Below are 24,431 nucleotides of genomic sequence, written 5' to 3' on the forward strand. Positions count from 1 at the left end.
GCTCTGCTAGGAGGTGTCCAGTCTCCCCAATGTAGAGGAGACCGCATCGGGGGCAACGGATACAATAAATGATACTAGTGGATGTGCAGGTAAAAGTTTGATGGATGTGGAAGGCTCCTTTAGGTCCTTGGATGGAGGTGAGGGAGGAGGTGTGGGCGCAGGTTTTACAGTTCCTGCGGTGGGAGGGGATAGTGCCAGGATGGGAGGGTGGGTGGTAGGGGGGCGTGGACCTGACCAGGTAGTCACGGAGGGAACGGTCTTTGCGGAAGGCGGAGAGGGGTGGGGATGGAAATATATCCCTGGTGGTGGGGTCTGTTTGGAGGTGGCGGAAATGTCGGCGGATTATTTGGTTTATGCGAAGGTTGGTAGGGTGGAAGGTGAGCACCAGGGGCGTTCTGTCCTTGTTGCGGTTGGAGGGGTTGGGTCTGAGGGCGGAGGTGCGGGATGTGGATGAGATGCGTTGGAGGGCATCTTTAACCACGTGGGAAGGGAAATTGCGGTCTCTAAAGAAGGAGGCCATCTGGTGTGTTCTATGGTGGAACCGCTCCTCCTGGGAGCAGATACGGCGGAGGCGGAGGAATTGGGAATACGGGATGGCATTTTTATGCGAAGGTAATTTCCAGCTCCACACTGTCCCCTTGACCTGTCCAGACTTGTCAGACTTGCCTAGCTCCTTTTCCACCTTACCACTCCACCCTCTCCTCCCTGACCTATCACCTTAATCTCCTCCCCCACTCACCTATTGTACTCTATGCCACTCTCTCCCCACCCCCACCCTCCTCTAGCTTATCTCTCCACGCTTCAGGCTCTCTGCCTTTATTCCTGATGAAGGGCTTTTGCCCGAAACGTCGATTTTGCCTGTCCTCGGATGCTGCCTGAATTGCTATGCTCTTCCAGCACCACTGATCCAGAATCTGGTTTCCAGCATCTGCAGTCATTGTTTTTAACAGTTCATGTCCAGTTTGACTTTTCAAAACTTTTTTTGTTCTGAAAATGCCTTATCAGATTCAAAATGCTAAGTCTGCTTCTTTATTCATGGATGCTGCCATGCCTGTTGAGTTTCTTCAGTACTTTTTCATTTTTAAACCAGAGTGAATTCCCCTGCTCTTACTTGTAAGAGTGGCAGGGGGGGGTTCATTTGTCCAAACCGCAGTTTAACAGGTTATCTGATCGATGGAAAATTCAACAGTGCAACACACTCTTTAATACTGGGGTGTCAGGCTGGAATTTCACACTGAAGTAGGACTTCAACCAACAATCTTCTGACTTGAAGGCAAACGTGCTGTCCACTAAACCCCTGTTGATGGAATGGACTAATGCCTTCTCAATGGACAAGTCCCGAAGAGAAGTTTGTTAGTAAAGCAAAAATGCACAGAAATGTATCATTTATTGGTAAACTATACCTAGGAAATATTCTGGGGACCTGAGCTCAAATCCTGCCATGGCAGATGGTGGAATTTGAATTCTCTTAACCTGGAACAAGTGGTCTAATGATCGATTGTCAGGTTAAAAAAGCCATCTGGTTCACTAATGCCCTTTAGGGAAGGAAACTGCTGTCCTTACCTGCTGCCCTACATGACCCACAATAATGTGGTTGACTCTTAACTGCCCTCTGAGCAATCAGGGATGGGCAGCCTAGCCAGGAACACCCACAGCTCATGAATGAGTAAAAAAGGTTCACAGATAAAATAATAATGAGCAAAGCACTCATAAGTCCCATAAATAAAACCCAGAACATAAGCTGTTGGTGGTTTCTGAAAAAAGATAGATGCATGTGGTAAAATGCCTTTTAACTAAAGTGCCACTTTAAATCCACAAAGCATTTAACAGAGAAGCTGAATAAACCCATGAGGGAGGCAGGAATAAAAGGATTGGCTGATGGTGTGGGATGAAATACTGCAGGAGCCGGATTGAATGGAACAAAAGTATTGGTATTGACCTATTACTCAATGGCCTGTTTGTATATTTAATTCTGCATAATTCCTGCTGGAATTCTGCATTTTATTATTAATAAAGTATGCAGTGGACTTTGACGCACAAACTACATCACGGAATAAAGACAAAACAGTTTCTTGGCAAGCCATGAGTAGAACATCATGCAACAAAAGGATCATCGAACCCCCTTCACACCCAAGGGGTTTTGAATGTCACTTTCAGACAGCTGAAAGATTGATGGGCTCCAGGCTCCTGCTGAAGCAGCATTGGTTTGACAGAATCATTAACATACATCCCTTTGGTTATCATCTTCCATTTCACCACATATGATGGATCACATTTATAATGTCCTTGTCCAATTTAATGTTCCAAATTTGACTCTTTAAAAAAGATAATTGAGTTCCCTTTACTTTTGAGAATCTTCACCAAGCAACTGGATCGGGGCAGTAGTTTTTTCCTCATTATAATGATAAAAATGTTAAACAAACCCTTACCTAGATAGCATCATAAAATGGTTACAGCCCATCAAGTCCATGCCAGCTCTCCCCAAGAGCCATACAGCAGTTCATATTCTTCCTTAGCCCTGTAATTAGTTCTGTTTAGATTAGATCCCCTACAGTATGGAAACAGGCCCTTCAGCCCAACAAGTCCACAGCGACCCTTTGAAGAGAAACCCACTCAGACCCATTCCCCCACCCCACATATACCCCTGACACTACAGGCAATTTAGCGTGGCCAATTCATCTGACCTGCACATTTTTGGATTGTGGGAGGAAACCGGAGCACCCGGAGAAACCCACACAGACCCGGGGAGAATGTGCAAACTCCACAGTCAGGTGATTAACCAATTCCTTTTTGAAAGTTACAACTGAATCTGCCTCCACCAAACCACCAGACAATGCCATTCTGGTCCTAACTACTCACTGCATTGAAGATGTTTTTCCTCATGTCATCATTAATTCTTTTGTCAATCATGTTTGTGGTGTTGGCAACAGGGAAGACCTTGTATTCTTTGCTGTCTCATTGTACACGATTGCTTTGAGGTACAGCAAGCTGAAACTTTTAGACAGTCCAGACATTACAGTCAAAACAACTTTCAGAACTGCTCAAAATCAGAATTGTTAGGGTGCAAAAATAAGCCATTTAGCCCATTGTAGGAGAAAGTGAGGACTACAGATGCTGGAGATCAGAGCTGAAAATGTGTTGCTGGAAAAGCGCAGCAGGTCAGGCAGCATCCAAAGAGCAGGAGAATCAACGTTTTGGGCATGAGCTCTTCTTCCTTAAGGGCTCATGCCCGAAATGTCGATTCTCCTGCTCCTTGGATGCTGCCTGACCTGCTGCGCTTTTCCAGCAACACATTTTCAGCATTTAGCCCATTGTGTCTGCCTAGATCTCTGGGCATTTTAATTTCATGCCAATGTCTTCCCTTTTCCCTGTAACCCTTCATGTTATTTAAATGCAAACAATCACCCATTACCCTCATGAACATCTCAATTGAAACTGCCTCCACCACAGTGATGTAAAGCATTCCAGCCCCAAACACCCGGCAAAACAAAACACAAAATGTACAGTTGTCCCCAGTGCCAACATCACTCATTATAACAAATCCATAAATTAACTATAAAGTGTAGTGAGTGCATGAGCACAAGTGTGCATATAGAAGATTTTTCCAATGCAGCTGTACAGGATTTATTGTTTCAAATCAGTGCACAAGGGCCTTTCTTCTGTTAAACCTGCTTTGCTGAGCAGTATGAACAGGCAGAAAAATCCATGTGATAATTTGAGGCTCCAAAGGCAGTCTTGCCAATTTTTTTTCGTATTGCAGCAGTCTGTGAGGGTAAAATGTTTTTGAAGGAAGTACAGCAATTGGAGTTAGCAGTGACACTAGACAGAGTATGTATGCTGGCATTATCCAGTTCTACTTCACTATCAACACTTTTATTCCCTTTGGTTTGTCATGGAGTTGGTTTGATATCTGGTGGAAATAGCATATCGTTGCAGCAGATGGGTGTTTCAGGGCAAACATGAACTACAATGTCTTTATAGCAACCTTTGATGTCAAACATAACAAGCGAAAGCGTTATTAGAAAAAGCTTGACACCGAGTTAAAAAAGGGATATTACAGCAGCTAATAACCAACAGATTGTATTTAAAAGATTGGTTCATGCAGTACATTTTAAAGAGAAATAGGTGAAGAGGCTGAGATGTTTGGGGAAAGAGGTCCAGAGTTCATAGCTTTTGAAGTCAGTGTCCACCACATTAACAGCATTACTCTCATCAACCCTCCTTGTTACCTCTTCAAAAAACTTCAAGTTATTTATACAAACAATATGCCCTTTACAAATCTGTGTTGACTTTCTTTAATTAGTCCATATTTATCAAAGTGACTATAAATAAACTGATTAAGAATTAATTATGAATTTAAACTGATTGTCCCATAGCCTCTGAACTTAACACTGACTTTTTGAACAAAGGTTTAATATTCTCATTAGAGCGCAGTAAAGGCCCTTCAGCCCTCAATGTTGCGCCAAACTGTGAAACCAATCTGAAGCTCATCTAACCTACAATATTCCGTTATCATCCATATGATTATTCAATGACCATTTAAATACCCTTAATGTTGGCAAGTCTACTACTGTTGCAGGCAGGGCATTCTACACCCTTACTACTGTCGGAGTAAAGAACCTATTTCTGACATCTGTCCTATATCTATCACCCCTCAATTTAAAGCAATGTCCCCTCATGCTAGCCATCACCATCAGAGGAAAAAAGCTCACTGTCCACCCTACCTAATCCTGTGATCATCTTGCAGTAATTAAGTCACCTCTCAACCTTCTTCTCTCTAACAAAAACAACCTCAGGTCCCTCAGCCTTTCCTCGTAAGACCTTCCTTCCATACCAGGCAACATCCTGGTAAACCCCCTTTGCACTCTTTCCACTGCTTCCACATCCTTCCTATAATGTGTCACCAAAACTGTACACAATAATCCGAGTGCAGCCACATCAGAGTTTTGTACAGCTGCAGCATTACCTCATGGCTCCAAAACTCAATTCCTCTACCAATAAAAGTTAACACATCATATGCCTTCTTAACAACCCAATCAACCTGGTGGCAACTTTCAGGGATCTATGCACATGGAGACAAAGATATGTCTGCTCATCCACACTACCAAGAATCTTACCATAATCCCAGTCCCCTGTATTCCTGTTACTCCTTCCAAAGTGAATCACCTCACACTTTTCCACATTAAACTCCATTTGCCACTTCTCAGCCCAGCTCTGCAGCTTATCTATGTCCCTCTGTAACCTGCAACATCCTTCCTCACTGTCCACAACTTCACCAACTTTAATGTCATCCGCAAATTTAGTAACCCATCCTTCTACTCCCTCGTCCAGGTCATTTATAAAAATGGCAAACAGCAGTGATCCCAAAACAGATTCTTGCAGTACATCACAAGTAACTGACCTCCAAAGTGCACATTTCCCATCAGCCACCACTCTGTCTTCTTACAACTAGCCAATTTCTGATCCAAACCGCTAAATAACCCTCAATCCCATGCCTCCATATTTTCTGCAATAGCCTACCATTTGGAACCTTATCAAACACTTTACTGAAATCTATATACTCAACTGCATTACTCATCCATCTGTTTGGTCACCTTCTCAAAGAACTCAATAAGATTTTTGAGGCACGACCTACCCTTCACAAAACCGTATTGACTGTCCCTAATCAAATTATTCCTTTCTATATGATTATAAATCCTACCTCGTATAACCCTTTCCAACACTTTACCCACAACGGACGTAACGCTCACTGGTCTATAATTTCCAGGGTTGTCTCTACAAAGCCAAAAGCTCTGCAATCTCCTCCCCGGCTTCCCAGAGAATCCTCGGATAAATCCCATCCAGCCCAGGGGATTTATTTTGACACTTTCCAGAATTGCTAACACTGCCTCCTTGCGAACATCAATCCCATTCAGTCTAGTAGCCTGTATCTCAGTATTCTCCTTGCCAACATTGTCTTTTTCCTATGTGAATAACAACAAAAAAATACTCATTTAGCACCTTTCCTATCTCCTTGGACTGCGTTCACAACTTCCTATGAGAAGCCTTGACTGGCCCTAATCTTACTCTAGTCGTTCTTTTATTCCTGAGATACCTATAGAAAAGCTTTAGTGTTTTCCTTGATCCTACCTGCCAAAGGCTTCTCATGTCCCCTCCTGGATCTTCTTAGCTCTCTCTTTAGTTCTTTCCTGGCTAACTTGTAACTCTCAAGCACTCTGACTGAGCATTCACATCTCGTGTATCTGAACCACTTCTGCTTTCACCAGGACCTGAAGGACCTTCTTCCTTGGCATGAGACAATTTTAAAATTGTAACTTATCCAGGAACAAGGTTGTGTGCACACAGGTGGCAAGTGAACAAAACTTTTGCATAATTACTCACAGCAGAGTTTTGAATATCCTCAAGTTTATGCAGAATGAAGTGCAGGCCAGCATGACTGAAAGCAGTGAGGGTTTAGGTGATTTATTAAAGGTGGAAATGATTGTCTTAGGGATGGTGCTTAGGGATATGCTCAGAAGCTCATTGAGGGTTCAAACATGTTAGCAAGCTTCAGCATCAGTCAGTCATTCTTCAGAGAGACGAAGAGAGTGTGTGCCTAAGGAACAGAGTTTGCAGTGAGAATCAAATATTTAATTGGAGAAAATTTCTGTTCATTGAGTACCAAGTGTCACACAAGTGATGAGGGACAACAGTTAAAGGCAGCAGGGGAATCAAAGGGCTGTCGTGAGATACTATTGGGGGCCACCAGTTTTACATCTGTGTTTTCAGATGTTGTCTCTGAAAGGCAACATTGAATAAGGAATAGGATGGGACCAAGAAACGAATGAATCAGAAGTAACCGTGTGAGAATACATGTGAAGCCACTGCAGTGATATTCTAGCTACAAACAGATGGATAAAAATGGAACAAGGGCCATGTGGCCCCACAGTTGGAAAACCCAAGTAGGGAATGGTGATCAACAATACCAAAGCTACAAAAGGGTGAAGACAAATTAGGTGAAATAATTTAACTTTTATGCAATCAAACAGGATATAATTTGTAACTTTGATAGAAGCCTTTTCAATACCATGATAGGAGCCAAAAATCTAACTGGAGGAATTCAATAATGAAGCTTCAGGAGAGGTAGGAGAAATAAATATATGGTATACTGATGAGCTGAGATCAAGAAATATGGGGTGGTGATGCTTCTGTAGTGCACAAAAGCCAACCAAAGCCAATGGTATTGACAGCCTGTACCTGTATTGTATTGTCCTTGAGCCAAGCTGTTCATTTGTACCAGCTGTAGAAGTGACTGCCTCTCAATTTGGAATTTACAACCACTACAGACAAGACTCATTTTCAGTTGTCCTTAAAGGTCAAAGGAGATGATGTATGGGAGCTCATTGACAACAAATATGGAGATGGTTATGTAGCTTCAATTGGATGCACAGATTTAGAGAAAGTTGGGGCATTGCAACTCATGATGTCATAAACTCAGCGCTGAACAGCACGGAAACAGATCCTTTGGTCCAACTCATCCATGCTGACCAGATATCCTAAATTAATCTACTCCCATTTGCCAGTATTTGACCTATATCCCTTGAAACCCTTCCTATTCGTATACCCATCCAGATGCATTTCAAATGTTGTAATTGTACCAGTCTCCACCACTTCCTCGGACAGCTCATTCCATATATGCACTACCCTCTGCATGAAAAAGTTATCCTTTAGGTCCCTTTCAAATCTTTCCCCTCACCTTAAACCTATACCCTCTAGTTTTGGACTTCCCTACCCCGGGAAAAAGGTCTTCGCTATTCATCATTCCAATCCCCTCATGATATTATAAACCTCTATAATGTCACCTCTCAGCCTCCAATACTCAAGGGAAAATAGCTCCAGCCTATTCAGGCTCTCTATTGCTCATACCCTCCAACATCATTTTCAGTCCTTTCTGAACCCTTTCATGTTTAACAATATATTTTCTATTGCAAGGAGATCGGAATTGAACACATTATCCAGAAGTGGCCTAACTAATGTCTTGTACTGCTGTAACATGACATTCCAACTGCTATATTCAATGCACCAACCAATAAAGGCAAATGCCTTCTTCACTACCTTAATTGTGACTCCAGCTTCAAAGAACTATGAACCTGCACCCTAAGGTCTCTGTTTGGCAACACTCCCAAAACCATACCATCAACTGTGTTAAGTCCTGCCCTGATTTGCCGTATCAAAATGCAACACCTCACATTTAGCTAAATTAAACTGCATCAGCCACTTTCTGCCCATTGATCCATATTGTGGCATGGACAGATAATGCTCAATGATATCATTCACCGGCAGCAATGAGACAGTGATGCCAAACCCTCGTAAAAGTAAAGAAAGGTCAGTGCTCTCCAGAGAGTTCCTTCTTGTGTGGACCCATCCAGCTCTTTAGACTTGATGTCACAACAGTTCAGACTGCAACACAGAAATGACAGAGTCCATTATCTCCCAAGAGGGATGGATGCCATCTTCACAGTGGACCTGGCACAGAACATACCATACAAACCTGAGTCAAGTGCAGGTCATTCTGGTATAACACAAATTGGCTACAATGCAATTGACAAATTATGGTCACGGTTTAGATAATGCAAACTTTCTACTGAACCAGCATAGCGCTTTTCCAAAGCACGATTTGCTATAGCATGAGGTTGCTGAGGGATGCAACGGTTGCATTATAGTAGAACGTCTTGTACTGGAAAATGGGATTAGAATATTTAGATAGTTGGCTGATGACCAGGCCAACATGATAGCCTCAAAGACCTTTTACCATGCTGTAAAAACACTATAACCCAATAAATCAACCATAATTTTTCTAGAAAAGGAAACAGGAATATGAAAAAAGTGGAGTTTGCGCATTCTCCCAGTGTCTGTGTGGGTTTCCTCCAGGTGCTCCAGTTTCCTTCCACAGTCCAAAGATGTGCAGGTTAGGTGGATTGGCCATGCTAAACTGTCCATCGTGTTAGGTGCATTAGACAGAGAGAAATGGATCTGGGTGGATTACTCTTCTGAGGGTCGGTGGGCCAAATGGCCTGTTTCCACACTGTAGGGAACCTAAATTTAAAAAAAGGGGTTGAATAGCCTTGGGCTGAAATGATACAGATGGACCTATACCATGATCAACACTTCGGGTAGCCAATCATAAGGCGTCAGGCTTAGGCCAATCATTGAAAAGCAGGAAGGAGGGATGAGGGCGCACAGTAGCTAGGCCCCGCCCTCTGCCTGGACGGGGACGGCGATGGACATCCAGAATTACCAATCGCGAAGCGCTCCGGGCAGAGGTCGGGGATGCCAAGCCGGAAGCTCGGCCAATCGGCAACGGCCTGGGGGGCGGGGCCTGCAAGCTCGTGCGCAGCCTCAGGAGTGGGGAGGGCGAAGGCAGAGAAAGACAGGACGGTTTGTTGGCGGCGGGAGTGGGAGCACCGAGAGAGAGAGAGAGAGAGAGACAAAACCGGCAGCACGACACGTCACTCACCCTTTCTCCTCATTTATCCCGAATAATACGGCGAGGACGAACTCAAAGTATAAAAAGGAAACCCGGCCGGACTTTAACGTGACGGACCTTTTCCCGGTGCCTCGCCATCTGACCGGGTGGTGCTGGTCGAAGGCCCCGACCGTTTTTCCGTCAGCAGCAGCTGTCGCTGTTCGGTTATCCACCCCTTCCCCTGAGAAACGGAGAGGTACGCAGGGGAAAGGGAAGGGGGTCGGCGAGTGACGACGGCGATAACCGTTCTGAGAAATCGGCGGGACCATGGGTGAGAGTCGCGTTCGCGCAGGAGCGCTCCCTCTTTTTTTATATACCCCCCTCCACCCGCCGCGCGCTCTCCCCGGCTGTCGTGGGGCTCGGTGGGAGAGCTGCGCATGCGTAAAGTCGCCCCCCCCACCTCCTCCAGCCAGGGGCGTGTGTCAGCTCGGTGAGTGCGCATGCGTGAGCTTGGAGGCGCCCACGTGCCCGAGAGGGGAGTCATCCAGATCGTTGACATACTTTGCAGTGATCCGGGTCAACGTGAACATGAAGGGGTTTCTGGCTTTGGGCGGGCTCACCAGGCAGGGGTTGTGTTTTGAATGGCGGGACCCAAGGAAGTACAGAGGATATTCCCCTGAAGGGTGGGGAAACCTTGGTGTGACTGTCCATAGGTCCTGAAGACAGCAGGACAACTGTTAAGAAAGCAAATCAGTGGAGAAATCAGCAGATCACGTTTGATATCATAAGATATAGGAGCAGAAATTAGGCTATTCAGCTTATCAAGTCGGCTCTGCCATTCATTCATGGCTGACAGGTTTCTCAACCCCCATTCTCCTGTAATCCTTGATCCCCTTGATAATCAAGAACTATCTATCTCTGTCTTTGATTATACTCTATGATCTGACCTCCACAGCCTTCTCTGGCAGTGAATTCCATGGATTCACCATTCTCCAGCTGAACAAGATCGCCTTTTCTGAGCCAAATGACCCTCTTTGAGAATGGCTTTTGAAACCATTCATCCTACAGCCACGTGCGTACATATAAATGTTTTCCCAATGTGACAGAAATATTTTGCAACCAGTTTGCAGAGTCCAGAGAGTGCTTATACTGTATGTGGAATGGTGTATTTTTTGTCACTGTCTCAGTTGTTTTTTAGTTACTAAATATTTTTAAATTGAATTTATCGATTAGAGACAAAAACTGCAGAAACTGCAATCCAAAGTAGACAAGCAGGAGGCAGGGAAACCACAGCAATCCAGACAGCATCAGGAGGTGAAGTTGACATTTTGGGTGTAACCCTTCTTCAGGGCTGGGGGTGAGTGTAAGGGGAGCTGCAGATAAAGGGGGGAAGTGGCAAGGTGGTGAGTTGGGGATTGGTGAAGACAAGTAGAGGGTATGACCTGGTTGGTCAATAGGAGGGATGAAAACTGCAATTTCTTTGTACATGGTTATTTAACAGATTGATATCACTGTGGCAAATTAGGAGCCTCATTTCCCACATTTGCAAGGGTATTATTGTAAGCCTGTAGTTCATTACAAACTAGTTTCCACCTTTTTGTTTCTTTATAAAGTCATGAGGGGCATTGATAAGATAAATCGACAAAGTCTTTTCTCTGGGGTGGGTGAGTCTAGAACTAGAGGGTCTAGGTTTGAGGTGAAAGGGGAAAGATTAAAGGGGACCTAAGGTGCAGTTTTTTCACACCAGGGGTGGAACCTGTATGGATTGAGATGCCAGAGGAAGTGGAGGAGTCTGGTACAATTACAGCATTTAAAAGATATCTGGATGGGTTTGTGAATAGGAAGAATTTAGAGGGATATGGGCCAAATACTGGCAACTGGGACTAGATTAATTTAGGATATCTGGTCAAGCAATTAATCAGTTTCAAGTACAGTCCACCAGGGGTGGAAAAGCTCAGCTTTTTTTTTTCATGAACCTCTTCAGAGATGCTATGAAACACCCATGAAGCAGGTGGATCTTGAACGCAGACTGCCTGGCTCAACGGCAGGCATCTACCACTGTGCAACAAGAGCCCTAGAGTGCCTATTTTATTTCTCTTTGTACTCAGAATTGCTCTTGCACACAGCTGAACTGTTTTTTTTTCTACAAACAATGTTCATTTGCTATCTGCCACCACATGGTAATGTTCATTTACTATCTGCCACCACTAAATCACCCACATTTCCAATTAAGCAATGTATGTGCAGAGCCTCACGGGGACAATGGAATACAGAATCTAGCTCCCTTGATTTTTATTTTGTAATCAAGCACCACTGGAGCAGGTGGAATTGAACCTGAGCATCCTGGCCCAGAGGTAGGAGCACTACATAAGCCCTAAGAAAGGATTGTGGGGGGGGGGGGGGTGTCAGACAGTCAACCATGTTTTTGATCATTTGTGATTTTTAAAAAATATATATATCCGATATTTTCACACACCTCAAGCATTTGGCATTTGAACCCAGGACTTCTGATAAGAATGTGTATAAGGTATGAGCAGTAGGGAAAGAGTTAAGTTTAGGGTTGCGGGACAAAGGCTCAGCTAGCATGACATTGGCCAGATAAGAACTTGCAGTAAACAGTGACGTGCTTGGGGCAAGGATAGTGGTTTAACAAGGTGAAGAACATCTATTATGTACTGCCAGTTAACGAGATGAAGAACATCTATTGTGTCATGCCAGATGGCTTAATCTTTACTGTTGATGCTTGCTGATTTTAACGGTCACCCAATCAATATAGACAATGCCTTATTTGGATGCTGCTATAACTCTATATAATTCCGTAAGAATCTGCTGTTCGAGAGAAGACCGAGAACATGGGTGATGGCTCTCCCTCCACGGCTTGGAATAAAGATGAAGGTAGAGCCATACTGTGTCTGGGTGTTTGCTTTGACTGATGTGGAAATGGGACAACACTGGCACAGCGATAAGGACACTGCTGGTGCACTACATAAACCCAAAACCAAATGCAACTTCCAGTCAATATCTACTTTCCAATACTGTAGCTGTTCTAGAAACCCTTTAAAGTAGTTTGCATTTTCTAATGCTGACTGGTCACAGTGTGATCCCTACCAGTATTCCTGTAATTTCCCATTATTGTTTCTTCCAGACAAATAATTCTTCTCCATGTCATTAGTGAATGTTTATTTGACTAGATTAAGGTGGGCATCACAAAAACAGTTAATCTGGTTGTTATCTCATTGCTGTTTTTGGACTTTGCTGTGCAAAACCTTGACTATATTACATCCAGCCACATTACTTACTGTGGTGCATCGTCTGTATTATGCTTGGAACAAATTTGATATCATAGGTGTGATTTTAGATTAAGGTCTACATGGTACAAGTTGAGAAGTTTCAACAAATTTGTATAATCTTTTGAATTGGGTGCTTTAATTGGATAACTAATTTAAATTGAGAGAAAAATGAGAACAGAAAGAAATGCATTTAGTTACGCAATAAATGTTATATTAACCATCAATGAAATTTGTTTAACTTACAAAAATCCTGAAACTAAATGTATCATTACCCTTAATTATAGCCTTAATTGCAAAATTTTATTTCCAAGCACAGTTGAATATTGTATTGCTTCTTAAACGATTGAAAGAGAGATGTCGCATTTTTGGAGTTTTCAGTTCAGTTGTGGAGAGTACACATTTGAGTGTTTTGGCAGAAATTGAAAATAAAATAGGTGATTGAAGCTTTAAATCGAAAAATATTGAACAGTGATAGTTAACTGCTCTGGTAGGCTGGGAATATGCTGAATTGAATTGAATTTATTGTCACATGTACCGAGGCACAGTGAAAAGCAGATCAGAGTTAAGTAGCATAGAGAAGTAAATAACAAGTAAACAGTGGTAAAAACAAAAACACAGGTACAGGCGAATGTTGAGTTTGAGTCCATTCAGTATTCTAATAACAGGAGAGTAGAAACTGTTACGAAACCGGCTGGTGCATGTGTTCAGGCTTCTGTACCTTCTCCCCGATGGTAGAGGTTATAGAACAACATTGCCAGGGTGGGATGGATCTTTAAAAATGCTGGTGGCCTTTCCTTGACAGCGGGCCTGTAGATGGATTCTGTAGATGGGAGGTTGGCCCTTGTGATTGTCCGGTTCGTGTTCACCTCTCTCCAATCTTGAATGGTACAGTTGCCATACCAGGTAGTGATACATCCAGACAGAATGCTCTCGATGGCGCACCTATAAAAATTGGCAAGGGTATTTGCCGTCATGCCAAATTTCCTCAGCTGTCTGAGGAAGAGGAGACATTGTTGGGCCTTTGAAACCAGTGCGTCCACATGAAGAGTCCAAGAAAGCTTGTTGTGGATGACCACTCCTAGGAGCTGACACTCTCCACTCATTCCACCTCTGTGCTGTTAATATATAGAGGGGCATGAATAACATCCAGCCAAAAGTCAATAATGAGTTCCTTGGTTTTGCTGGCATTGAGAGCTAGGTTGTTCTCCGTGCACCATTTTTCCAGGTGCTGTCTGTTTTGTCGCTATCTGAGATTCGACCAACAATGGTGATGTCATCAGTGAACTTGTAAATGGCTTATTGTAGTATATAGTGAGTACAGCAGGGGGATGAGTACGCACCCCAGGGGGGGGCTCCAGTGTTGAGTGAGGATGAAATATTGTCCCCAGTCTTCACTGATTTGTGGCCTGTGGGTCAGGAAACTGAGTATCCAGTTGCAGCAATTGGAGCTTAGTCCGAGATCACTAAGTGCACTGAGAACAACCTAGTTCTCAATGCCAGCAAAACCAAGGAACTCATTAACGTTTGGCGGGATGTTATTCATGCCCCTCTATACATTTAGTAATTTAGTCTTGAGGGGATAATAGTGTTGAAGGTTGAACTCTAGTCAATGAATAGGATTCTTACATAGCTGTTCTTGGTGAAGGGCAAGTGATATGGCATCTGACGTAGATCTGTTGGTCCAATAGGCAAATTGGAGTGGGTCAAGAGTGGTAGGAGGCTGATGTTGATTAATGCCATGACCAATCTTTCAAAGCACTCCATGGCGACTGAAATTAGGCCCACTGGGTGGTTGTCATTGAGGCATGCTGTATGAGCCGCCTTAGGCACAGGGATGATGTTGGCCCTCTTGAAACAGGCAGGGACAGTGGTCTGCTGCAGGAAGAGGTTGAAGATGTCTGAGAAGACCTCTGCCAGTTGATCTGCGCATGCCCTGAGTGCACAGCTGGTACTCCATCTGGTTCCATTGCTTTCCTTGGATTCATACAAAGGAAAACTGATCTGACCTCTGATGCAGTGACTGTTGGGATAGGTTCGTCAGGACTTATCAGAATAGGCTTCCCTGAAGAGTCTTGTTTACACTTCTCAAAATCTGCCTCCCACCAGTCAAATGAGTGTATAATATGTAGTCAGTGGACTAATTTGTTCTAATGTGGTATGCAAGTAGATTTTTATAATCAAACTGAAGACGTGTTTTTTTTTGTCTTTGTGTGAGTTGGGATCTTTTTGCCTTGATGTTTTTTTGTCCTTCGTGGCCAAAAGTGCAACAGAACAAGGTTACACTGTTACATAATATTTGGATTTAAGTTGGTACATTTCCAATGATGCTACCATTTGTAATATTTTTTACAATACTACAAATTACCAAGGAAATTGCTGGCTGACTTGTTATTCAATGCCCCATGTTCGTGTGCTCAGCCAAGCTGTACAGCTTCAAATAGGGTTCATTTTTAAATTTTCATTTATAAATGAAAGGATACTTGAAGTAAAATTATTAAAATCAGTCAGTGCAAGGAGGAAAGAAATTGATCTTGTTGTTCAGTTGTCTTGTAATGTGTGTTTAGTTTCTCCACAATGAGAATTTGATAGAACCTGCATGTTTATGATGTGTTTTATAATCACAGGCCATTCCAAATGATTTACAACCATTACAGCCTTTTTGGAGTATAAACACTGTTATAATGTAGGAAACATGACATCCAGTTCTGAGCAGCAAGGTCCCACAAATAACAACATAACAATAGCTGGTAGTTATTTTTTTAATCATTCATGAGATTATGGTCTTGCTGACCAGGCTAGCATTTATTGCCCATTCCTCGATGCCCTTAAGGTGGTGTTGAACTTCAGCCTTGAAATTCTGCAGTCCGTAAGCTGTAATTAGACCCACAATACCATCATGGAGTTCCATGATTTAGATCTATCGACAATCCAGGAATGACAATACGTTTGCAAGTCAGGTGTCTGAAAGGGAATCTTCTGGTCATGTTCTGCTGCCCTTGTCTGTTCAGGTTGGAGTGGGTTTGGAAGGCGCTGTCGAAGAAGCCTTGGTGAATTTCTGCAGTGTGTTTTGTAGATGGTATACATTGCCGCTACTAAGCATCAGTGGTGGATCTGGTACTAATCAAGCCCGCTGCTTTGTCCAAGATGGCATCACATTTTGGTGGTGTTGGTATTGGATTCATCTAGGCAGGTGGGGCGTATTCCATCATGCTCCTGACTTGGGCCTTGTCAGTAACGAACTGGTTTTGGAGAGGCTCAAGGTGAGTCACTTGCTCAGGATTCTTAGCCATAGTATTTAGATGACTGGTCCAGTTTCGTTTCTGATTAGTTGTTAATAGTGAGAGATTTTGAGATTATGCCATTGACTGTCCACAGCAAATCATTCGATTCTGGCTTTGAATTTGGTAATTGCCTGGCATTTGTGTGGTATGAACGTTACTTGACACTTTACAGTTAAGCCCTAATATTGTGCAGGTCTTACTGCATGGACTGCTTTGGTATCTGGGGAGTCACAAATGGAGCGGAACGTTGTCTAATTATGAGTGAATGTCCCCATTTTTTGACCTTTACAGTGACAGATCATTGATGAATCAGGCAAAGGTGATTGGGAGTAGGACACTATCATGAGGAACTCCTGTAGAGAACTGGAACTGCGGTGAATGACATCCACAAACCACAACCATCTTGCTTTGTGCTAGGTATGACTCCTGACCATCTGAGTGTTTTACCCCTGATTCCCATTGAGTCAAGCTTTGCAAAGGCTCCCTGATACCACGCTTGGTCAAATATGGCCTTGATGTCACCTCACCTCTTGCGAGTTTACCTCTTTTGTCTGTGTATGAACTAGGGCTATTGTGAGGTGAAGAGTGCAGTGGCCTTGGTTGAACCCAAATTGTGTATCAGTGAGTAGAGTATTGCTGCTTGATAGTATTGTTGATAGCACCTTTTTATCACTTGGATCCAGAATAAACTGGGGAAGTAATTGACCAGGTTGAATTTGTCGTGGTGTTTTGTATACAGGATAGACCTGGGTAACTTTCTACATTGTTGGGTAGATGCGACTGTTGCAGTTGTACTGGAACAGCTTGGCTAGGGAAACAACAGGTTCTGGAGCACATCTTCAGTACTATTGTTTGAATGTTGTCAGGGCTTACTATATTTGCAGGATCCAGTCCCTCTACCTGGTTGTTGATGTCATGTGTTGTGAATTGTAACGCTGGGCGTCTCTAGAGGACGCTAAAATAAGTCATTCACTCAATACTTCTGGCTGAAGATTGTTGTGAATGCTTCAGACTTATCTTTTGCACTGAACTGGGCTTAGCTCCACCATCATTGAGGATGTGGGCATTTGTACAACTTCTTCCTCCATTATTTAATTATCCATCATTATTCAAGATAGGATATGACCGGGCTGCAAAGCTCAGACTTGTTGGTTTGGGATGCAAATACTATATTGTGGTTTCACAATGTTGACACTGCATTTTTAGATATGCCTGTTATTGTTCCAGGCATACCCTTCTGCAATTTTCATTAAGCAGGATTTACTATAACATGCATTTCATTCATGCAAATTTGCTATAGCCTGATTGAATTGGGGACACTGTTTCTGAAACACAAACTTTTAAAGAGTGTATTGGTTATAACATGATTCCAGTCCCATTAGATTAAATGGTGCTGCTATTGCAGAATTTTCTTACGACACAAGATTGCACAAGAATGGAACTACTGCGTTACAGCTGAACTGACTGTAACAGTAGATTGGGAGATGAGCCAGACCCTGAAGTTGCAGATTATTTTGGGAGTACAATTCTGCTGATGAATGTTCATGGCACCTCATGGACCCATTGTCTTGAAAACTTAGCATGGCAATAGTGCCACACAACCTAATTCTTAAGAAGAAGGTGGAACTTCATCTTGACAAGAACCTTGAGGAGGTTGCTCCTACCGATATTGTCACAGGCAGTGGTGAGGACAAGGTACAGTATGTTTTTCCCACTTGTTTCATATACCCCCTGCTGCAGACCCAGCCTAGCAGCAATGTCTTTTAGGACTCAACCAGTAAAGGTGTTACTCAGCCATTCTGGGCTGTAGACATTGTTGCTTCTGGTCGAGAGTGTTGTGCTAGAAAAGCACAGCAGGTCAGGCAGCATCCAAGAAGCAGGAAAATCGGCATTTTGGGCAAAAGCTCTTCAGGAATGAGGCTTGTGAGCCGTGGGTGTGGCTCACAAGCTTCATTTGTGATGAAGGGCTTTTGCCTGAAATGTTGATTGTCCTCCTCCTGAAGCGTCTGATCTGCTGTGCTTTTCCAGCACTACACTCCTGACTGTGATCTCCAGCATCTGCAGTCTTCACTTTCTCCCATTTATGCTTCTGGTACCTAGGTCAATGGCAGGTGGTGTACTGTTCATTTTTTTTTTGAGACTTTTGTATCGATTGTTACCATTTATGTGGCTTGCTGGGCTATTATAGAGAGTAGAGTCATAGAGATGTACAGCATGGAAACAGACCTTTCTGTCCAACTTGTCCGTGTTGACCAGATATCCCAACCCAATCCAGTCCCACCTGCTAGCACCCCACCCATGTCTCTCCAAACCTTTCCTATTTATATACCCATCCAGATGCGCTTTTTAAATGTTGCAATTGTACTAGTCTCCACCACTTCCTCCGGCAGCCCATTTAACACACGCACCACCCTTTGCGTGAAAAAGTTGCCCCTTGGGTGTCTCTCATATCTTTCCCTTCTCACCCTAAACCTATGCCCTCTAGTTCTGGACTCACCCACCCAAGGGAACATGCCTTGTCTATTTAGCCTATCCATGCCCCTCATGATTTTATAAATCTCTATAAGGTCACCCGTTAGTCCCCAAAGCTCCAGGGAGAACAGCCCCAATTTATTCGATCTCTCCATATAGCTCAAACCCTCCAACCTTAGCAACATCCTAGTAAATCTTTTCTGAATCCTTTCAAGTTTCACAACATCATTCCCATAGCTGGGAGACCAGAATGCTGCACAATATTCCAAAAGTGGCCTAACCAATGCCCTATACAGACGCAACATGACCTCCCAACTCCTGTACTCAATATTCTGACCAATAAAGGAAACCATACCAAACGCCACTTTCACTATCCTATCTTTCACTCCGCTTTCAAGGAGCTATGAACCTGCATTCCAAGGTCTCTTTGTTCAGCAACACTCCTTAGGACCTTACCATTAAGTGGATAAGTCCTGCTAAGATTTGCTTTCCCAAAATGCAGCACCTCACATTCATTTAAATTAAACTCCATCTGCCACTCCTCCATTAGCCCATCTAATCAAGATCCCATTGTAATCTGAGGTAACCTCCTTTGCTGTACACCTCCAATTTTGGTGTCATCAGAAACTTACTAACTGTACCTCCTATGTTCATATCCAAATCATTTATATAAGTGATGAAAAGTAGTGGACCCAGCACTGATCCTTGTGGCACTCCACAGGCCTCCTGTCTGAAAAACAATCCTCCTCCACCAGTTCTGTATCCAAATGGCTAGCTCTCCCTGTATTCCATGTGATCTAACCTTGCTAACCAGTCTCCCATGAGGAACCTGGTCGAACACCTTACTGAAGTCTATATAGAGCACGTCTACCGCTCTGCCCTCACAAACTCCTTTGTTACTGCTTCAAAAAACTCAATCAAGTTTGTGAGACATGATTGTCCATGCCCAAAGCCATGCTGACTGTCCCTAATCAGTTCTTGCCTTTCCAAATACATGTACGTCCTGTCCCTCAGGATTGCCTCCAATAACTTGCCCACCACTGATGTCAGGCTGAGTAAGTTGAATGTCATCTGTACTGTGGAGTCTGGCGTTGCATGAACACCACATCAGGTATGGTCGCACTTTCCTTCCCTGAAGAGTATTAGTGAACCACATGGAATTTCCCAACATCCACAGTGGTTTCATGGTCACCATTAAACTTAATTCTAGATTTCTTACTGAATTCAAATTCCACCATCTACCTTGGTGGGATTAAAACGTAGAGCTGTGTATTACTAAAACAATGCTATCACCTCTGTTGTATTATTGGGGGTTATATTTGTTTTGTAACAGAATTAAATTATGGCAGCTTTTGATGATTCAAAAGGAGCTAACTAAAATTCAAATACAACTCAAAGCACTTTGAGAATAAATTATAGTTTTACTGCTTTTGTTTTAAATTACACAAGTGCTAGAAAATTAATCAGAGGTCATTTATGTCTGCTGTTCACAATCCCTGTAGAGATCAATAAATTTGAAAAGCATTTTTGAATTTCTGGCAACAGAGGATCAAATAAGAGTTCAAGATTTAACTTTTGGTGAAATAAGAAAGTAAAAGCCTAAAGTAAAAGTAAATTGCCTAAATGCTATTCGATAAGTAATATATATTAAATGACAGAAAAATCCCCTTTTTAACTTTTAACAAATGAAAATTCCCCTCCATGGTTATGTTTGGTCCCTTAACTGTTTATTCCAGGAACCAGTCCAAACTATTCTCAGCTTCTGGTCTTTGCTCCCTTTCTCCTTCTCCAGCGAGAGTACTTCAGTGGTGAAGGTTACCCTAAAATTCCTGTTCCTAGCTAAACTGAGGTGAATTTTCCAACCTCATTTATATATATATTATAATTGAAAGGGGAAAAAAACAAATTTTTAAACTTTTTTGTTTTTCAAAATTACAAAGTAATACAAACAAGTATAAACACTAATATACAATTATATAAAAGAAAGAAATAATAACCAAAACACCACGAAAGAGAAAAAAGGGGAAAAAAAATGCTCAGCTAACTAATCTATCCTACAAATAACCAAAGCATAAAATAAGATAACTTACATTACTAGTAAGAAATAACATAATAATTTAAGTATATACTCAAAATGGATTAACATCAAGTCATGATAAAAACCACTACCACAGCTAGACAAAAGCCCTTGACAATATGGCCGAAATATCTGTGTCTATATAGTTCAGAAAGGGTTGCCATATTTTATAGAATAATTCAGTGTTTTGGTGCACCATATTTGTGAGGAAGTCAACGGGGATATATTCCATGATTAACCTGTGCCAGTTCGAACGTCCTGGAGGGCCCTCTGCTACCTAATTGACTAAGATATTTTTTCTTGCACAGAAAGAGAATGGAGAATAATTTCCTCCCATGCACATCCAGGGAGGGCAGATTTGAAAAGCCATGGAGAAGAGACACTGGATCCAATCCAATCTCCGTTCCCAAGATTTCTGTCAGAGCGTTCGCTGCTCTGTCCCGGTATTTGCGGATCTTGTGGCATGTCCATAAACAGTGCGTGAGAGTGCCCACTTCTGTTTTACATTTAGGACACATTGGGGATGTTCCTATCTTAAATTTTGCCAGTCATTCAAGTGCTATATGAACCCGATGGAGTATCTTTAATTGAATAGCTTGAGTTCTATTACAAATAGAGATCTTTCTGGCATTTTCCCAGATGCCCTCCCACATTTCTGATGGAATTTCTAACCCCAATTCCTGGTTCCATGTTTTAAACAGTCATTCCATGTCTTTCGATACCTCGTTATGTAATGAGTGATGAAGAGTACTGACCGAGGGTGGACCCATTGGCCATAGCACTCTTCTCTCCCTATCCGATTTGTAGGGATTGTCTGATAATGTGGTCATCTTCTGTATATAATCTCTTATTTGGAAATACAGAAAAAGGTCTCCATTAGGCAGTCCGAACTTCTGGTGCAGCTTCTCAAAAAACATCATTACCTCTCCATCGAACAGGTCCCCTAAGCAAGAGACACCTCTGGACCTCCAGGTTTTAAATGTAGCGTCTGTCAGTCCTGGCTGAAAACCTCATGCTCCCACTATCGGAGTATAAGCAGAGGTTTTTTGAAAGTTGCCCTCATCTTGCCGCATTATCCTCCAGGCTTTAATTGTATTTAGTAAAGTAGGGTTTTTACAATAGTCCATAATAGCACTCATCTAAAAATAAAAGATTGATGAGTGGACATTTTGCTCGGGAGGTCTCTGTTTAACCAAATTGATTGGGTCTCTTGTGACCCACAATCAGCTACGTAGCCTAACAGAGAACTCAACTGATACCTCCTAAAGTCTGGAAAATCCAGTCTTCCCCTTGCTTGTGGAAGCTGCAGCTTTTCTAATTTGATAAGAGGCTGTCTATGATTCCAAATAAAGGAACCAAGCCAGCCGTGTAGTTTACGTAACGCCAGTCTCGGCAACATCAAAGGGAGCATTCTCATAGGATCTAAGAGATGAGACAGAATATTCATTTTAACTAGAGCTACTCTGCCGAACCAGGATATTGGGAGATCTCCCCAGCGTTGAAGGTACTGCCTTATTTTCTCTAGTAGGTGCACAAAATTGGCTTTATACAGCTGACCAAATACTGGGGTGATAAAAATACCTAAGTATAGAAACCTCTCCAGTGACCGCCGAAATGGAAAACAAGATCCGTCCGATAAACTGGATATACTAGCGAGACCCCCCAATGTCATGGCCTCCGATTTTGTAAAATTGATTTTACAGCCTGAGAACATACTAAATAGATTAATTACTTGAATTAAGCGGGGCATGAATATCAAAGGATTACTTAAGAAAAGGAGGACATCATCAGCATAGAGAGTGATTTAATGTTTACCTGAACCAACCCCATTTTAATCATTCCGTCTTTGGTCACTTCAATCCCTGTGGCTGCTTAGGCTTATATTTTGCGTAGTGAACAATAGAGCTTGAAACAGTACACTGCAGGAAGGGGTCCTTCGGCCCACCATGTCTCTGCCAATCATGATGCATTTTAAACTAATCCCATCTGCCTGTAGGTCCCTTATCCCTTTTCCCTGCCTGTTTATTTGTCTGTCGAGATGCTTCTTAAAATATGCTATCTTATCTGAAAGTGACTACTGAAATGTGTTTTTTCAGAATTCAGCAGTTGTCATCTGTAGCTTCTTAATTCCAGGCTTTTTTAATATATTGAATTCAGATTCCACCTGTGGCAGGATTTGAACCCGGGACCCCAAAATATGAGCTGAGTTCAATTGGATTTAATAGTCTAGCAATAATATTACTAGATCATTCCATCCTCTTAATTTGTGCTATTCTTCCCCTGACACATGCATGCACATTCCAAAGGGACAGTTCTGTCCTTCATCAGTCCTAATACTTCACTCCACCGTAGCACCTTCACCAATCGAAGAAGGTATAGCATTTGCCTGTTCATCACATGTTGTCCATAGCCACAAAAACAACATTTTCCATGTGAAGCAGTGTTTTACTTGTACGACTTTCGATTTAATTTACTGCATTTGCTGCTCTTAGTGCAGTTTCTTTCCAATGGTGAGACCAAATGCCTATATTTGCAAAATACTTCTACTCTTTCTGTTGGGGTGACCTTCACCTTACGATTGCTTGCCATTTCAATAAACCACCTTGCCCTCATGGTAAGATTTCTATCCTGGGCCAACTGCAGTCTTCCAAAAAAGCACACTGCAAGCTTAAGGAATACTTCTGCTGTTCTACTTATACTTTACTGCCTCAGTCCTTCTCTCCTTCACCATTGGTACACCAAAAAACTGCCCCCTACCTTGCCCTGGCTCAGATCAGCCCTGAGAATAAGGGTGCAGTGGCCAAATTAGTTGAGGCCATGTGGACAATCTATACCAAACGGTTTGATTAGATCCGTCTTGGGGCGTTGGCGTTCTGGCTTTGATGCAAAGCTGGGGAAGGCTAAAGCTAAGGTACTAGAAACAGAACTGGGCTAACTCAATGCCCACTCAGCTCGTTGTGTATGTAAGGAACAGTAAAACTGATCTTTTTTTAAAAAAGCAGTTCAATGCCTAGGTTTACCTCTCTGCTTTTTCCTTGGATTATTTTCTAATGTTCTCATCGAGACAGAATGAGCTATTAACAAAATATTAAACAGACTTTAATCCATTGTTTTTAGCTCTGCCAAAAGCTTCACCTTTATATCAGTAACAACTACTGACTCTCATTGAAGCACATTTTTGCACACCAAAATGTGAAATAAAGATTTTAATTTGTGATCACGATATTTTCTGCCTCCCTCTTTGAATAACCCATATGGTCACTGAAACCCTTATCCATCTTTCTGGTCACCCACAGTCGCAGTTTGATCCAACACTACCTTCTGGATTCTTGACCTTCAATCTTTGCAAGTTGTAGTTGTGCAAAACGTCTACCTGTATTTCATGTTCTGTCCTGCACTAATTTCAGTTGGCCCACGATCTCTGCCTTTGCCAAATTATACTTGATCTCTTTTTTTTCCCAGTACATAAATGTTTAAATCCTTGTGCTTTTGAAAGTTAGTCTCTCCCTCCAATGACATTCGGCAGCCTCTTCAGATTTTTACTGCTTATTTTGCCTGTCATTCATTTTCTGTTTGTTGAAGAGTTTCCCAGGAATGGTGGAGGAATTTCAGTTCTGCTCTCTGTTTAACTTGACTGCACCCTCTCCCACAACTAAATGTTTCCCCACCTTTTTTAAATAAAACTCCAAAGATACTTTACTAAGAAATGTTTTGAGCTAACGTCTCTTCCTGATTGAGTGCTGTTTATAGTTCATAATCAAATGCAAAAGACTTCATGAAAGTCCATGCACTGTATGTGTATTGACTGAGATACTGTCATCTTCAGACTCTTAAAAATGAAATTGATCAAAATAATCAAACTGGTG

The 24,431-nt window shown here is 42.5% G+C and overlaps 1 protein-coding gene and 1 long non-coding RNA gene across 6 annotated transcripts in view; one reads left to right on the forward strand and one right to left on the reverse strand.

The window, feature by feature from the left end:
- The window catches only part of LOC122539506, a 10,872-nt gene extending 1,290 nt beyond the window's left edge, over nucleotides 1-9,582 (reverse strand). The window contains exon 1 of the long non-coding RNA XR_006309113.1: nucleotides 9,497-9,582. This is a non-coding gene — a long non-coding RNA (uncharacterized LOC122539506). The remainder of the gene's footprint in view (nucleotides 1-9,496) is intronic.
- The window catches only part of rap1gds1 (RAP1, GTP-GDP dissociation stimulator 1), a 94,928-nt gene continuing 79,789 nt past the window's right edge, over nucleotides 9,293-24,431 (forward strand). Inside the window, exons 1-2 of one of the 5 annotated variants that reach the window (XM_043674441.1) lie at nucleotides 9,293-9,776; nucleotides 20,874-21,041. In XM_043674441.1, coding sequence (XP_043530376.1) covers nucleotides 9,773-9,776; nucleotides 20,874-21,041 — 172 coding nt within the window. In that variant the 5' untranslated portion in view covers nucleotides 9,293-9,772. The remainder of the gene's footprint in view (nucleotides 9,777-20,873; nucleotides 21,042-24,431) is intronic. The other 4 variants (XM_043674442.1, XM_043674439.1, XM_043674440.1 and 1 more) reach the window with 4 other exon arrangements.

The sequence above is a fragment of the Chiloscyllium plagiosum genome, chromosome 32 (genome assembly GCF_004010195.1).
Source record: "Chiloscyllium plagiosum isolate BGI_BamShark_2017 chromosome 32, ASM401019v2, whole genome shotgun sequence".
Lineage (NCBI taxonomy): Eukaryota > Metazoa > Chordata > Chondrichthyes > Orectolobiformes > Hemiscylliidae > Chiloscyllium > Chiloscyllium plagiosum.